Here is a 16,049-nt window from a genome sequence, read left to right as displayed (position 1 = left end):
ACGCCTGCTGCTGTGAAGGCCGTTAGCCTGTGAAAATCCTCCGCTTCCCATTTCGACATAACACAGCTGTTACCCAGGAGAAGGCGCTTCCTGGGAGCCTTTCCTACCTGGGCGCCCTGCCCACTTCACTGCATTGCAAGGAAACCTTACTCAATTTTTTAAAAACTAGCATTTCCCTTTATTTTTTTAAATACGTTTTTATTGATTTCAGAGGGGGGGGGGAGAGAGAGAGAGAGAGAGAGAGAGAGAGAGAGAAACAGAAACATCAATGATGAGTAATTGATCGGCTGCCTCCCACATGCCCCCTACTGGGGATCGAGCCCCCAACCCGGGCCTGTGCCCTGACTGGGAATCGAACCATGTGACCTCCTGGTTCATAGGGTGACGCTCAACCACTGAGCCACCCAGGGCGAGTTCTGCTTCTTAAATGACTTGTTGGCAGTGTTTCATTTCATTGTCAGAGAAGCACTAATCTTTATTGATCCGACATGTTACGTGAGCCAGACCCCACCAGTGCCCGCAGCACAGGCGTGGCCGTGGCCTGGCTCACCCAGATGTACCGTCCCAGAGCCTCTGGGTGCTCAGTGGTTCCTGCAAACCCGTGAGTGCTCCTGCAGCTTCGCCCCATGAACAGTTGGGGGTGACAGCACCCAACACTTAACTATTCAAGATAAATCTCTTTTCAGAAACTGAACATGTTTCCCCCTTTGGGTATTGGAAAGAAACTTAATCTTTCAGGGGCTGGAGGAGCCGGTGTGTGAGCTGATCGTGAAGCAGCTGAAGCAGCATCAGAGCGTGAGGGAGGACAAGTTCATCGTGTGCCTGAGCAAAGTGGTGAAAAACTTCCCTCCCCTCGCCGACAGGTGAGGTGTTGACCGCGGTGCGTCCCAGCGGGAGGTGGTGGCCACGGCCCCCACCCACGGCCCATCCCCTGGCAGGTTCATGAGCACTGTGTTCTACCTGCTGCCGAAGTTCCACGGTGTGATGAAGACGCTCTGTCTGGAGGTGGTGCTGTGTCGCGCAGAGACCGTTGCGGACCTGTACTTACAGCTGAAGGGCAAGGACTTCGTGCAGGTGATGAGGCACAGGTGAGCGGGGACCAGCCCCCGCCTCAGATCAGCCGGCCCGGGAAATGTCAGTCTCCTCCGCTGTTTCCTTCCGCTCGCACAGAGCTTGTGGGTTTCGTGGAATAATTATATTTACAGAAAAGTGAAAAGATAGCCCACATAGTACCCTTCACTCAACTTTTCCATCCTATATTGTGTTGCATTTGTGAAAACTAAGGAATTCACATCAGTACATTCCTATGATCTAAACTAGATTTTATTTGGATTTCACCAGCTTTCCCACTAATTTTTCTATTCCAGGATCTAGTCCAGGATTCCACATTGAATTAATTTGTTTATTTTTAATAATTTGGCCCATGATAATTATTTTTAAGAATGTAATTTCTATGTAAGTGTAGTATTATCTATTATTACAAATTTTGAAATATAGAACATCACAAAAGTTAACCTATCCTACCTGAAAGTATAATATTAAAAACTGTTAAATTTATGTGTTTTTAAAAATCCCTCTTATTATAGAGATGATGAAAGACAGAAAGTGTGTTTGGACATAATTTATAAGATGATGGCAAAACTGAAACCAGCGGAACTCCGAGAGCTCCTGAGTCCTGTTGTGGAATTCACCACTCACCCCTCTCCAGTGTGCAGGGAACAGATGTACAGTGTCCTCATGTGGGTCCATGACAACTACCGGTAAGCTGTACCTTCATGTTTGTATCGCACTCCTTAGGGGGAATTTGGGTGCCTTCAGCAACCTGGAACAGATCACAATAAGTAATACGAACATTTTAAACATACAGTTAATAATGAAAACAAGTTTATTTTTGTAAATTGAAATGTATCCTTATTTTAACTCATTTACATATCTGTGGGAAATATTTGGAGCATGAAATTGTTGGTTGAGTTAAAAGTGTACATTGTTTTCATTTTTTATTATTATTTTTCCCGTCACTATTTATTATCCATGTACCCTCTTCCGCCTCCAACCCCACCCCTAAGCCCCGCGGTCACCACACTGTTGTCCTGTGCGTGAGTTCTTTCTCTTTTGGGGGGAGGGGGTAAAAGTGTAATTTGTTTCCATAGTTATCCCTCTAAGATCTGACAAGATTACAGGAAGGAACGGCGCGGGGATGTCTTCATCATGCAGGACCTCACACCCTTCCCGTGGGACCTGGGCCACCTCTCGGCATTCCCAGGGAGCCCCCCAAAGCCCTGCCTCTTCCACCAGCCCCTCCCCTCCTGCACCTGAGAGAGGGGTGTCACTGCAGTGGGCTCTCAGAGGCAGCAAGGGAGGAAGTTGGGGTGCACAGGTGTGCAGATAGGTTCCGCTGTTATTTTGGGATTTAAGTTCCATGGAAAACGCCAGATCTATATGTATTTTTTTACTTTAACTTTGGACAGTGTTACTGGGTTTGAACAAAAGTGATATAAGAGGTCATTAATGTTTTGTCATTCTGTTATTTTTCTCAGGGATCCAGAAAGTCAAGCAGATGATGACTCCCGGGAAATATTTAAGTTGGCAAAAGATGTGCTGATTCAGGGACTGACGGACGAGAACCCTGGACTTCAGTGGGTGCCCCTCCTGCAATAACGGGTCCAGGACAAGTGCATTCAGGGCTCTTTTTCCTAGACTAGAGTAGTGTAGTTTTATTTGCAGTATTAGCATTTTCTCTGCCTCTTGCATTCATAATGTTAAATAAAAATGTATTTTAAGTCACATTAGACTTAAAAATCCTGACAGGTTACTTGAATACAAAACTCTTGAAAAAGTGTGGAGAAAGCCGCCCCTGCGAGAGCAGTGACTGAAAGCATTTCAGAATGAAAGAAAATCGAAATACAGTCACTGTGTTTTCCATTTAACTCAAATAGTTGAGATCACACAGTGCACATTAATATTAAACAGAATATTTGAAACCTTAGAAATAAGAGGAAACTATATGTTAATTATACGTGGAAACATGAATGATGATCATCCTCTAAAAAGCCTACCTGAGTCAGTTATAAGAGTGTTTTATCAAGTACTAGCGATATGAAAAGGGCATAAACCCTTTGTATGATTCTGTATGTCAATTAATTTCCTATTCTGATGCTTTTCTTCTCTGCTTTTCAGATTAATTATTCGAAATTTCTGGAGCCATGAAACCAGGTTACCTTCAAATACCTTGGACCGGTTGTTGGCACTAAATTCCTTATATTCTCCAAAAATAGAAGTACACTTCTTAAGTTTAGCAACAGATTTTCTCCTTGAAATGACCAGCATGAGCCCGGACTATCTCAGCCCTCTGTTCGAGCACCCGCTGTCAGAATGCAAGTTTCAGGTGAAGCGCTCCTCTCAGTAATAACAAAGATCACAAGCTTTCCCTGCCTGTCAGTCAACAGACATTTTCTGATCGTGCTAAACTGGCTTTCTTTTTTTTAATTGAGGTATAATTGACATGTAACATATTAGTTTCAGGTGTACAACATGACAATTAGATATTTGTATACATTGCAGAACGATCACGCTGAGTCTATTTAGCATCCATCACAATGCAAATTTTTTTTTCTTAGCAATGAGGACTTTTAAGATCTGCACTCATAGCTACTTACGTACTTGCCGATAGTACCATTGGATTTTAAATTAAAGTATTTCCATGTTGTTAAAGGACCATTATTTTATTTGAAACTCTCTCACATGCAGGAATACACTATTGATTCTGACTGGCGTTTTCGGAGTACGGTTCTCACTCCCATGTTTATTGAGACTCAGACTTCCCAGAGTGCTCTGCAGACCTTGTCCCAAGAGGGATCCCTTGCTGTCCAAGGGGCTGTGGCCAGGCAGATACGGGCCACCCAGCAGCAGTACGATTTCACACCTACACAAAACCCAGGTAACCTTCTATCTGAATGCCCACCTCTTGGGCACCAGTCACTCTTACCTCGACTGCAAGAGCACTGAGCATCTGTAAGAAGTGAAAGGATAGTAGGAAAAAGTGATAAAAACCACAAAAAAAGATACTCAGTCAAAGGAGAGAAGGGACTGGAGTCCCCAGAGTAGTCATATTCGCAGACACGGAGAGTGGAAGGGAGTGTCTGGGGCTGGGGAAGGGCAGTGCGGAGTTCGTGTTTACCGGGTGTGGCTCTTCAGGTCGAAATGACCCTAAAGCCGGAGACGGTGGTGACAGTGGGTGGTGGTGATGGCTGCCCCGCTATGTAAATGTACTCGATGCCACGGAACTTTAGACTTGCACATGGTTAAAACAGTCGATTTGATGGTGTATATATTTTACCACAGTTTTTTTTAAAAAGGGGAAATGGATTATTTCTGACTGGAAAAAAGAGGAAGTTTTAGTACATTATGTTCTGTTTTGTTCTTTTCCAGAAAAGTCTGCTTAGTGCATCAAATGTAAACCCCCGTATCTCAGAAGCAAAGTGGAGCTAAACCAAATTTATCTGCTGTGCTTAGAGTATACTAAGCCTTTCTTTCTTAAATGCTTCAGTTGTTTCCTTTGATCATCAAAGCTCAAGTTGTAGAGTAAAAAAATATCTAAATTACTTCATAGAAACGCTTCAAGTTTTCTGTTCTGTGCATTTTTTAACATTCTGTTGGTTCTAATCTGAATAATTACAATGGAAATTTATGACACTGAGATCAGAAATAGAGGATCCTAGTACTTTATTGTAGACACAAAACGTCACCCCTGTGATGATCACAGCAGCTCCAGAGAGCAGGTGACATGTTCTCTGCTTTACAAATGAGGACACTGAGGCCCAGATGCCCGAGCTGCCTGGGGCCGTCCACTCCTGACCTCACGCAGCTTCCGCCCCGTGTCCTTCTGCTGGAATGTGACGGTCTCCCTGGGGGAGCTGTTCCAGGTCACTGTCGCAGGTGCCACCGGGACGACTGTTCCCTCACAGTGTGTTGTGACAGTTGGAGCCGCCAGATGGACACGGTGGCCGTGGGGAGTGGGCCCGGCGGGCCGCGCGGCTCTGAGCTGAGAGATGCTGGTCCTGCCTCTTTGCAGATGGACGGAGCTCCTTTAACTGGCTCACCGGAAGCAGCGTCGCCCCGCTGGACTACGGGGCCTCCCCACCCTCCGATTCCTTGTCGTCTTCCTTGCTGCTCGCTCACAAGAGGAGTGAGAGAGGAAAGACGGCGCCCTTGAAGTCAGTGGGACCTGATTTTGGGAAGAAAAGGCTGAGCCTCCCAGGGGACACGGTGGATGACAGAGCCAAAGGTAAAGTGTGGTCAGGGAAACGTGTTTGAAATGGCCCTGCACCAAATCAGCACAGGCTCGGGTAGGGAAAACGAGCTGCTGATCGTGCCCACAGACCCGCGTAACCTGTGATCGATGCCAGTAGAATTCAACTCAGGGTCACCTGGGCATGTTCCGTGTTGAGATCGTCGTGTGGGTTCCAGAAGAGCTGTTGGGTAAACTGAACTCAGTGCGTTCGTTGCTGCGAATGCTGAATTGTCCAACTGTAACGAGCCTGCTTTCTGTCCTTCAGGTCCAGACAGTCGGGCAGAAATACTGAGATTGCGCAGGCGATTTTTAAAGGACCGAGAAAAGCTCAGTTTGATCTATGCGAGAAAAGGAATTGCTGAACAAAAACGAAAGGAGGTCTGTATCTTTCTCGGGGGGTTGATTGGGCTGAGATCTGTTTTAGGTACATACCCTAAGGAGACAGGCTTCCTGCTCGATACCGGTTCCAATGTTGGTCCACAAACCAGAACCAGAAGCAGCATGTGACACAAGTTACTTATGAACCCAAGTCTCCTCTGACCGGTGCAGATGTGAAGGGCACTCGTGACTCACTGGTCAGGTTGTGGCATCTTGGAATGAAACACCCGGGGTGACCCCTGAATCGGCGGTGGGTCCTGGCTCCCAGGCCCCGGCAGGACCCCGTCTCTGCCCCTCTGTCAGCCTCTCTCCAGGGTGGATTGTTCTCTGAACAGATTGACTTTCTCTGTGTGGAGGAGCCGTGAGCACCGGTTACTCCTGAGTTTTACACGTTAAAACCGTAGCTGCTGGGAAGGGATTTCCCGCTCTACCTCAGGCCAGAGTCTTGACCCTCCTCGGCTCAGGGGCCATTTGGGGACCAATACTATATTGTGGGGGGACGGGGGGGGGAGGCCACGTCTCCGCCAGCCACTCCTGGAGGTACGTGGATGGGAGGGGTGGTTGGCCCGGGGGGGGTGGGCAGCTAGGCGGACGGGTCAGAGCTGTCTGCTGAGAGCAGTGATTTCAGGCCCAGGTGCGTCATGAAGGAATAGTTAGACATTTCTCAAAATGCGGAAATAGTGAGATAATTTGTTTAGCCATAGCTTCAGTCTTTCTTACAGCTTTGAAAAGTTTTCAGTCAGGTTCTCTGGTTTTATAAATATTCAGATTACTTTGTAGTAAATATTTAAATAGTCCTTTCACCACTCGTCTCTGCCGCAGTGATTTTTCTTTTGGATTTGTCATCTCTTGTCGACTGGTGAAACACGGTGACCAAACCATTTTGGATACAAATTGTCACCGATTCACCTGTGTGTGGCAGATGGTGCTCTCAGTTTCAGGGCTCATGTCCGACTGGTTTTCTTAACCACAATCCGAATTTCAAATCTTCTTCTTTGGTTCTGATGACGACAGGAGATCCAGAGCGAGTTAAAGGTGAAGCACGAAGCCCAGGTCACCCTGTACAGAAGCTACCGTCACGGAGACCTTCCCGACATTCAGATTAAGCACAGCAGCCTCATCGCCCCGCTGCAGGCTGTGGCCCAGGTTGGTCCTCAAGCTCTGCATCTTCCGCGGGTGGATAGAAGCTGTTACAGCAGCTCCAGGGGCCTGGGCAAGGAACGTGTTTGAGGCCACACTGTATCGTAAGTGAGGTGCGGCTTCGTCCAGACAGTGGACTTGGTTTGGAGACCTTGATCCAGTGCAGGCTCTGCCACCTCCTGAGGCTGAGGCTTCTTTCCACAGGGCGAGGCTCCGCCGCCGGGTCCTCGTCAGGACTCTGCTCCCAGCCACAGTGTCTTCATCTGGGGCACCAGAGAGTAAAACCTAGTTTTCTTACCAATGATGTCAGAATGCAGCGATGTGTAAAAAGTCATTGTAAACTGTCAGGTGCTGAGCCGTTTAAATCAAGGCTCACGTAGCACCCTTTTCCCGGAGCGTGGCCTCAGGAGAGGATCAGCGAACCGGTGAGGTCAGCAGTCTTCCTTCCCGGTAATTCTCTTCATAGCCGAGCACTGGGAGTGCTTTCTAAGTCGTCAGGATGTCAAACTAGAAGTTTTCTATCTGAGTCCTTTGACAGAAACAGGATATTTATCCCCCAAAAGCCTGATGAAGATTCCTTTGACTTTCATTGAAGTGGTTTTTAAATCAAAGAGTTTATGGTATATAGTGTGCTAGTTAGTGAAATAGAATGCCCTATAATTTATTGTCCCCAAGTTTCCAGTGCTAACACTGATACCAGGTATCTTTGGTTAAATTCCAAATGCTCCCCTTGTCACCGTCGGTTAAAACTTTCTGAACAGAAATGAGAACCTGAGTGGATAGGTTTGCAACAGTTTGTATTTTCAAATGAAGCTTTGATAGTTGGTAAAGTAAAGCATTTTTGCTTCAGATCCTAATTTCTTTTTGTTTTGAATATTTTGCAGAGAGACCCCATCATTGCCAAGCAGCTGTTTGGCAGCCTGTTCTCTGCGATTATAAAGGAGATGGACAAGCACAAGACCAGGTCTGAGAGAAACAGCGTTACTCAGACGTTGCTCCGGGACTTCAACCACCTTCTCAGCAGCACTTCCTCCTGCTTTCCGCCCTTCGTCTCCTGTATCCAGGTAAAAGTCCGCGCAGACTTCGGACGTGCATTATCCTAACGTTGCCTCTGCACGACTATGTCATAAAACCTCATTTGTCGGGGGGCAAATGGGAGACATCTGCAAAAGTGTCAACAATAAAAAATTTAAATTAAAAAATAGACACTTCATTTGTTTCCCAAGTTCAGACACAGGGTGTTTATCAGAGGACGTGTACTCTGGTTTGGTTACCTCTTCCCAGATGGGTAGATGTCATTTATTTGTACTTAAAAACAAACATAGATGGCAGAATAATCGAAGTCAACCTTGGGGGGCGCAGGAGGCCACCCATCGATGGCCCTCTCTCATCATTGACGTTTCTATCTCACTCTCCCTCTCCCTTCCTCTCTCTGAAATCAATAGACATATTTTTAAAACCCAAAACCTTTTTTTTTAATGTTTCGTAGAATGAATTATTCACTTGTGAAGATGTGCAGGCTAAGCAGCTAATACACGTTTGTGGTTTCGCAGGAGATCAGCTGCCGGCACACGGACTTGCTGAGCCTCGACCCGGCGTCGGTCAGTGCCACCTGCCTGGCGAGTCTGCAGCAGCCCGTGGGCATCCGCCTCCTCGAGGAGGCCTTGCTGCACCTGGCGCCTCCAGAGCCACCGCCCAAGCGGGCCCGGGGGACGCCCCGCCTCTCTCCCGACGTTCTCCGGTGGATGGAACTTGCTAAGTAAGCTCTGTGACCCAGACGGTGTTGAGAGAACAGAGAGTTTCACCAAAGCAATACAGAAAAATCTCGACTCCCTTTTGATAGAAAACAAGCAAAGTTGATGGTGACACTGTTATAAAGTTTTTTGAAAAATCTCTCAGGTTGAGTACCATTCCGTGAGATAAGAATAGTTGCCATGACCAGGGTTATCTAGTCCACGGAAAGAGGTTAACTAAACCTGATCGTTTCTTTCACTCCATGGTCTTTCTGGGGCATCACGCGCTGAGTTTCATTTCCTGGGAAGTGGGGCCGCAACTTAACAGTTCCTAGAATTTTCACAGTTTCTGCTGCTTTGCTCTGCTGACGGGAGGGTGGTTTATCATTTTCAGCAGGATTCCAGCCTTTAGGGACAGTTTAGTCCGATTGTTTTGTTCATTTGGGGGAACTTTTCATCCTGTAGTTACGCTGTTTCGCACCATGTCTGATTTTTCCCGTGCCCGTGGTTTTGTCATAAGGGCCAGTGGTTCTGAGAAGTCTGTTGCGTTAGGTTGAACGTTAGCTTGAACTTCTGTTTTCTGGCACTGACTCTAGACCTTCAAGCTCGAGGGAAAAGGAAGAAAGGGTCAGGGTGCAGGCTCCTTGCGCTTGTGCACTGTTTTCAGTCGTTTCTTTCTTTCTTCTTCGGGACTCTGAGTGCGTGAGTGAGTGAGTGAGTGAGCGAGGCATTGTGGCCGGTGCTGAGAAGAATTAAAACATGAGGTCGACATTTCTCACGGGCTCCCAAAACTAGCCACCCAGCCGGAGGTGTGCGTACTTACACACGCGTCTAACCTTAATACGAAGCAGAGGCGGTGAGGCCTCCGAGGGCCAGGGAAGTCCTAGGACAGTTCGGGGCGCATCTGGGCTTTTGTCTCCTCTCAGGTGCACGGGGTGGGGCGGAGGGAGGCTGCAGCTGTGAGTGCGAAACACAGTCTCTCCTGCGACTCATTAGTTACTGTAGTGTTTGCCTACGAATATCGTAACTGTTCTCCATATCTATCACAATCAATGCTTTCAAAACCCCGGGGCGCTCCTTGACCGGGGCGCCCCCCGCGTGTCTGCAGGCTGTACAGGTCCATTGGGGAGTATGACGTCCTCCGGGGCATTTTCAGCAGCGAGATCGGAACCAAGCCGGCCACGCGGAGCGCGCTGCTCGAGGAAGCCAGAAGTGACTATTCCGAGGCTGCCAGGCAGTACAACCGGGTGAGGCCATCTCCCGCCGACGCCGTTCACGGGGCACTTTCGTCCCCTGGGTGGGAAGACCGTTGGTTTTCAGTTCTGGGGCTTCGCGGTGCTTCAGCTCGACTCCTTAGATTTTCCACGAAGAGCAGAGAACGGTCTCATAATGTCCAAACTGTGAAATACTGCTGTTTCTCTTACTCTTTTTAAGAAAACACTGAATAAAGGAGAAAGCATTTCATAAATTACCCAGTACTGTAAAACTATAAGGTGTTTTAGTATCTGCTAGCGTTATATAATTTCTGCTTGAGTAGATTGTCTTCTTCCGGCAAGTGGAAACTTGCGAAGAGGTGAGACTAGTTCTGGGAAGATGACTTTAGTTCAGTTTATACGTTTTGTGTTTTGAGTAGCCAGTGGCCACCCCTCGTGTAGATGTCTAGCAGATATTTGAAATTCAGGGCCTGTGACCTGTGAGCCTCCTGCAAGAGCAATTCAGGTTGTAAAATTCTCTGCAGTTTTCCGTACAGGTCCTATTTTCTAATTTTCATTCTAAGAACTTTATAACTAGTAAGTAACCCGCAGTATTGATTTAAATCTAATTATGGGTCATTTGAAGCCTCCGTTTTATTAATCAGCTTCATTGGTAAGCTCCTCCGAGAAATGGCTTTTCTCTTGTTAGGGTTTTTATGTTTATTTGTTACTCTGACCTCGCTTTGTGTGATTCTCTCCCGTTGAGCGTTACTCTATTTTCCTTTCTCTCCCCTACCATGAACCTGAAAATGGTTGTCCTTACTACGAATGCTACACTACCTGCATTATTTCAAATATACCTCAGTTGTAGTCTTTGGAACTTTGTAACATAATCTTAGGAACTGTTCTCTGCCAGGCTCTCAATAAACAAGAGTGGGAGGACGGCGAGCCTTCCGAAGCCGAGAAGGACTTTTGGGAGCTGGCGTCCCTCGATTGTTATAACCAGCTTGCTGAGTGGAGATCTCTGGCATATTGCTCCACAGTCAGTGTGGACAGCAAGAACCCCCCGGATCTAAATAAAATGTGGAGCGAATCGTTTTATCAGGTGGGTAGGATTATTTTTGAAGTTGCCGAAATAAATACATTAGATGGTCAGGCGTTCTCTAATTAATGAAGTTGCTTAAAACTTTTCAGAAATAAGGTAGTAGCTGTGCAGCATTAGGATATTTATATGACCTGTCTCCCCCCACAAGCTCCATAGTGTTGCTAAATCTCTGACTACTTTCAGCTAACCCTTTCCAAATAAGTGGCATGCATTTAAAAATAAATATTAACATCCCTGCTATGATGACATGGAAGGCTATTTTCTATAGTCTCCATACTGGTCATGGGCAGCACATGGACCAGCCCCAGCTCCTGGAGTCCGATGACCCCCCACTCACAAGGTCACCCCAACTCCTGGACAGGGCTGCTCTCCCGGTCCCCTCACACTGCTGCTGTGTTGGCTAAGCTTAAAGATTCCTCACTTTTTATGTAACATCTAGTTGTGTTTCAGCTAAAAGTACATAGTTCCTACTTTCTATAGAACATGTTTCTATATATTTTGTGGTTACATAGTGAGCAATGTTAGATGAACCATGTCTTAAAAATCACAGTTTTTAGGTTTGCAGTATTGAATGTAATCCCTTTGGCCCCTGAATCTTGGCCTGTAAAATTACACTAAAACATATTATAGTGATAAAGTATTCAGGGTACGCGAGTTGGCATTCTGGAGTGACAAGTGGATGCTTGTGTCCCCAGGAGACCTACCTGCCATACATGATCCGCAGCAAGCTGAAGCTGCTGCTTCAGGGAGAGGAGGACCAGTCTCTGCTGACGTTTATCGATGAGGCTGTGAACAAGGAGCTCCAGAAGGCCGTCATCGAGCTGAACTACAGTCAGGAACTGAGTCTTCTTTATATCTTACAAAATGATATCGACAGAGCCAAATACTATATTGAAAATTGCATTCAGATTTTTATACAGGTAATACAGGCACACCAATCTGAAACGTACCATTCCTGTGGTATTTTTATTTTTATTGACTTAGAGAGAGAGGAAGGGGGAGGGAGAGATAGAAACATCAGTGAGAGAGAAACATCACTGATAGGTGGCCTCCTGCCCACCCCCTACTGGGGATCGAACCCACAACCAGGGCATGTGCCCTGACTGGGAATTGAACCGGCAACCTTTCGGTGCACGGGATGATGCCCGACCAACTGAGCCACGCCAGCTGGGTTTGAGAAAGTTTATTGAAGAAGAAAGAATTAGCTCCTATACTTAGCAATTTACATTAGAGGATATTGTGGTTTTTAAAAAGTGTAGGCAAATAGAGGCAGTGATGGGCCATTTGCATTGATTTTATTGATTGCAATGAGCCAAAAAGTGGTTGAAAACCTAAATTATTTTTTAAAATTAAATTCTTTGTTAATTTCTTGTATGATCTCATTATTAACCACACTGAGTTACTTTGTGTAATGTATTTGTATAGTAGTTGCTGTATTTCACACTTTATAGAACTATACTAAAACTTAAAGTCTTAAGTTGATTTGTTAACAATGCTAAATGCCTTTTTTCTAGAACTATTCTAGTATTGATGTGCTTTTACACAGAAGTAGACTCACCAAATTGCAGTCTGTACAAACTCTTATAGAAATTCAGGAATTCATCAGCTTCATAAGCAAACAAGGTAATTTTTTTTAACCTACAGTTATTTTTTTGTTTTATAATTATGGAAACATTTTATTATCTGATTTTTTTGCTTAGTGGAAGTATATGTTTTTTACTGTATGGGTTAGAAACTACTTTGAGTTCATTTTACACCTCTACATTTTGAGATTATTGAAATGAATGTTTAAAATGGTCAAGCACTATTCTAGGCACTGGGGAGACACAGCCAAATAAAACAGACTGCCCAGCTTGAGGAAACATTCAAAACTGGAATAATTTCAGCCCGATATGATACCTGCTGAGGTAGACGCATGCGCAGGGCCTCATGGGAAACACAGGTGACAGAACCTGCCCTGGACTGAGGGGTGCAGAAGGCTACTGGCGGAGGGGCCTGAGCTCCCTGTGGACATGGGATAGGGGTTTGCAGAAGGCCTGCCCTACTGAATGCCTGCAGCATCCCGCCAGGTGCCGGATGCTCTGTGACCGGCTGCCATGTGTCCTGGCCCCAGGGGAGGGAGGCTGTAGCGCTCAGAGGTGGTCTTTCTGCCACCACCAAGTGGGTTTTATCCTGGGGCCCATAGGAGGCCACCCAGAGCCAAAAGGAAAGAGTACTTAATTCCTTGTAAATCTGAATTTTAATTTTTGTCCTAAATAATTAAAAATAATATTAAAGACATTTTTCAGAGTACTAATAATTTATTAAGTGATTTGTATTTTCCAGGAGCTATGTTAATCCCTTTTTTCTATATTATCTAGTTTCTGTAACAGCTTTATGAGATGAAGATTCTTTCTCCTTGTTTGATAGAGGCTTAAAGATTAAGTAATTTTCCCACACTGTTAAAGTGAAAGATCCAATTTTGAACCCAGAACTGTCTGATTTAAGCTTGTGTTCTTAACCGCTTACTTTCCACCAACAGAAAGAAAGAAAACTAAAGCTTTAAACATTAGCAATGTGAAATTTCAATTTTATGATTAATTATTATGAAACCCTTTTCCAAAACTCTTTGTTACTGGATAGCCCCCTGAGTCGGAGGGGGGGCTGCCCTCTCCTCGGTTCTTGTCACTCTCCCAAGAAAGATTTTAGACGAGTGACAGACAGCAGTGTTGAAGCAAAGCAAGCAAATTTATTAAGAGTACTTTCGGCATAAAGCTCAAGTGGGCAGCTGAGCTAGTCTGAGCGCACTGCCCAGTGGGGTTCTAGGCGTTTTATACCCTTCCCCTATAGGTTTCAAAGTTTCCCTGTTGGGTATCTTGGGTAGCAGGCTAGTTTCAAAGTCTCCCTCTACATTGTTGTGGCTTATCTCAGAATGTTTGTACATACACCTGATCATCTTGTTTGGCAAGTCCTAAGGCGGCTGACTTCTTTGTTTAGTGGGTGAGAAAAATTCCCCTTCTTCCCCCCTCCCCCGTCCAGCGGCTGTCTTTCCTGCCTAACATCCCCCAAGTGATACCATTCAAATGACCCCAGGCTTTATTTGTCTTGGGTTTAGTTGGCACAGATGTCATTAATTGGGTCTCTGTTCTCTGTCTCCCTGACCAGGGTGAATTTTGCTGAGCATTCTCTGGTTACGGAGGAGGGTATAAACCATTCGCTCTCAAGTGACCTTGGTTGGGGAGATAAGGTCTTGGCGATTCCCAAGCTGCTGCAAACGGCCCAGACTGTCCTTGTTTGATTTTCTTACCTCAGTTTCCCCATTCCACTTGCCCAGGAATTTTTCTAGCTTCTTACTGCCCTGCCACACCTTGAAGTCAGATAGCTTTGGATATTATTATTATCATGTAGCCTTGTGCGCACCAGGGCCTGGGGCAGTGTTCCATATTAGGTACAGCCACGCAACGCTAGCCTAAGTGATGAATATTCTCATGAATGGCGTAGACAGAGACTGTAAGGAGCCCTGTCCCAATTCAGAACAGGTTTTGCCAAGACGTCTGGTTGCAACCCAGTGAGAACCTTTTTAGCTGTCAGTGCTGTTTTGATTTGGAATGTGGGTGAAGTACACCTTTGCTAAAAGTAAAAAATTGTATGTTTATTTCCCCACTTTATATTCTTAAGAAATTGAGTTTTAATGCCAGGATATATTAGGTTTAGTATGGTAACTTTGTGTTCCTGCTGTGAAAGAAGAGCCAAAATTTTCTAATTTGGACAATACATTTAAATTAAGTTTCCATGTAGTAATGACAGCCCTGCATTGTACGTTGGTCTTGTCATTGAGCTGTGGATATAACCGTCCTCTGATATTGTTTTTAGGTAATTTATCATCTCTAGTTCCCCTTAAGAGACTTCTAAGAACCTGGACAAACAGATATCCAGATGCTAAAATGGACCCCTTGAACATCTGGGATGACATTATCACAAATCGGTAAGATGGGATCCTGTTGAGTTGAATATGAATTATTTTCTGAAATTGCCAGAACTGTTTTTCTCTGAGACTGTGGTTTAGAAAAATGTGGGTTTGAATCTAGTGTAAGTTTCCTTATCTTGCCAATTTTCCATTTAAGTTGTTCTAACAAAACTCACCACGTCAGCAATATATCCCGTCCCCTGTGGGGAAACGCTGCCCACTCACTTTGAATTCACCTCGCGCGAGGTGGTCTGGCAGCGAGAGAGGGCAAGGGGGCCGCAGGGCAGTGGTCCAGGTGCTTCTGTCCCAGGGCTGAATGTTAGGTGGTGATACAGCAGCAAAGGAAACACTGCTTAATGATTTTTTAGGATTCTGTTTTTATATCTTGCCTCCTGCCTCCCAACTCTATTATGTAATTATATGTGTGTGTGTATATATATATATATATATATATATATATATATATATATTTAACATTGTCCCCCATAGTCCTTAAGCTCTGCTCATTTTTATTAAGTCTTTTTCTCTCTTCTTCAGGTCGGTTCATTACTATTGATCTGTCTTCAGGTTCACTGTCATTTTCTCTGTTATCTTCATTCCTCTTTAAATTTTGTTTAGTGAATGTTTTATTTCAGGTATTTTTCATTTGTAAAATTTCCTTTTGGTTCATTTTATACTCTCTACTGAGATATCTACCTTTTCATTTGTTTCATGTGTATTTGTCTTTATTTCTTGTACCATAGTGAAAATGACGTCTTTAAAGTCCTTCCCGGTATGATCGTTCCAACACCTGGGTCATTTTAAAGTTGGCGCCTGGACCGTCTCCCACTGAGCACTGATACAGTTTCCTGGGACTTTGTGTATCAATTAATTTTAGAGTGCGTCTTAGAAATTGCGAATATTATCTTGTGTAGACTCTGAGTTCTTCTCTAAACCTCAGCAGAATGTATATTATAGGATCCCACTTGGATCTGGGTAGTAGACTCTCTTGCCTTCGTCTGTTGGTTCGATTTCAGTTCAGTTTTCAAGCCTTTCCTTCAGCGTGTGGCGCCAGCCCTGCACACGCGTCCTTCCCGGGTGGGCCGGGACCTGTGCGGCGTCACGTACAGGACCGAAGGCTCCCAGCGCTGGCTCTCTCCCCTCCGGGACTCCCTTTGCAATCTTTGGTCTGCCCAGGCTCCTTTCACACTTCTCCACACACAGTACAAGAGAGTTTCTGTCAGAGTCTTAGCCGCTCAGGCCGCTGACCACCCGCAACTATTGT

The 16,049-nt window shown here is 45.3% G+C and overlaps 1 protein-coding gene across 1 annotated transcript in view; it reads left to right on the top strand.

Moving 5' to 3' along the window:
- PRKDC (protein kinase, DNA-activated, catalytic subunit) overlaps positions 1-16,049 on the top strand; it is an 85,494-nt gene that overhangs the window by 52,456 nt on the left and 16,989 nt on the right. Inside the window, exons 53-68 of the mRNA XM_081116280.1 lie at positions 739-863; positions 939-1,088; positions 1,587-1,760; positions 2,538-2,636; positions 3,178-3,385; positions 3,748-3,937; positions 5,072-5,284; positions 5,556-5,668; positions 6,683-6,814; positions 7,693-7,872; positions 8,362-8,567; positions 9,650-9,788; positions 10,651-10,839; positions 11,535-11,759; positions 12,354-12,462; positions 14,692-14,803. Coding sequence (XP_080972406.1) covers positions 739-863; positions 939-1,088; positions 1,587-1,760; positions 2,538-2,636; positions 3,178-3,385; positions 3,748-3,937; positions 5,072-5,284; positions 5,556-5,668; positions 6,683-6,814; positions 7,693-7,872; positions 8,362-8,567; positions 9,650-9,788; positions 10,651-10,839; positions 11,535-11,759; positions 12,354-12,462; positions 14,692-14,803 — 2,564 coding nt within the window. The remainder of the gene's footprint in view (positions 1-738; positions 864-938; positions 1,089-1,586; positions 1,761-2,537; positions 2,637-3,177; positions 3,386-3,747; positions 3,938-5,071; positions 5,285-5,555; positions 5,669-6,682; positions 6,815-7,692; positions 7,873-8,361; positions 8,568-9,649; positions 9,789-10,650; positions 10,840-11,534; positions 11,760-12,353; positions 12,463-14,691; positions 14,804-16,049) is intronic.

The sequence above is a fragment of the Miniopterus schreibersii genome (assembly GCF_964146895.1).
Source record: "Miniopterus schreibersii genome assembly, chromosome: 17".
NCBI classification, from domain to species: domain Eukaryota; kingdom Metazoa; phylum Chordata; class Mammalia; order Chiroptera; family Miniopteridae; genus Miniopterus; species Miniopterus schreibersii.
The sequence above is the reverse complement of the archived record's forward strand: the minus strand, read 5'-3'. Positions and strand labels throughout refer to the sequence as shown.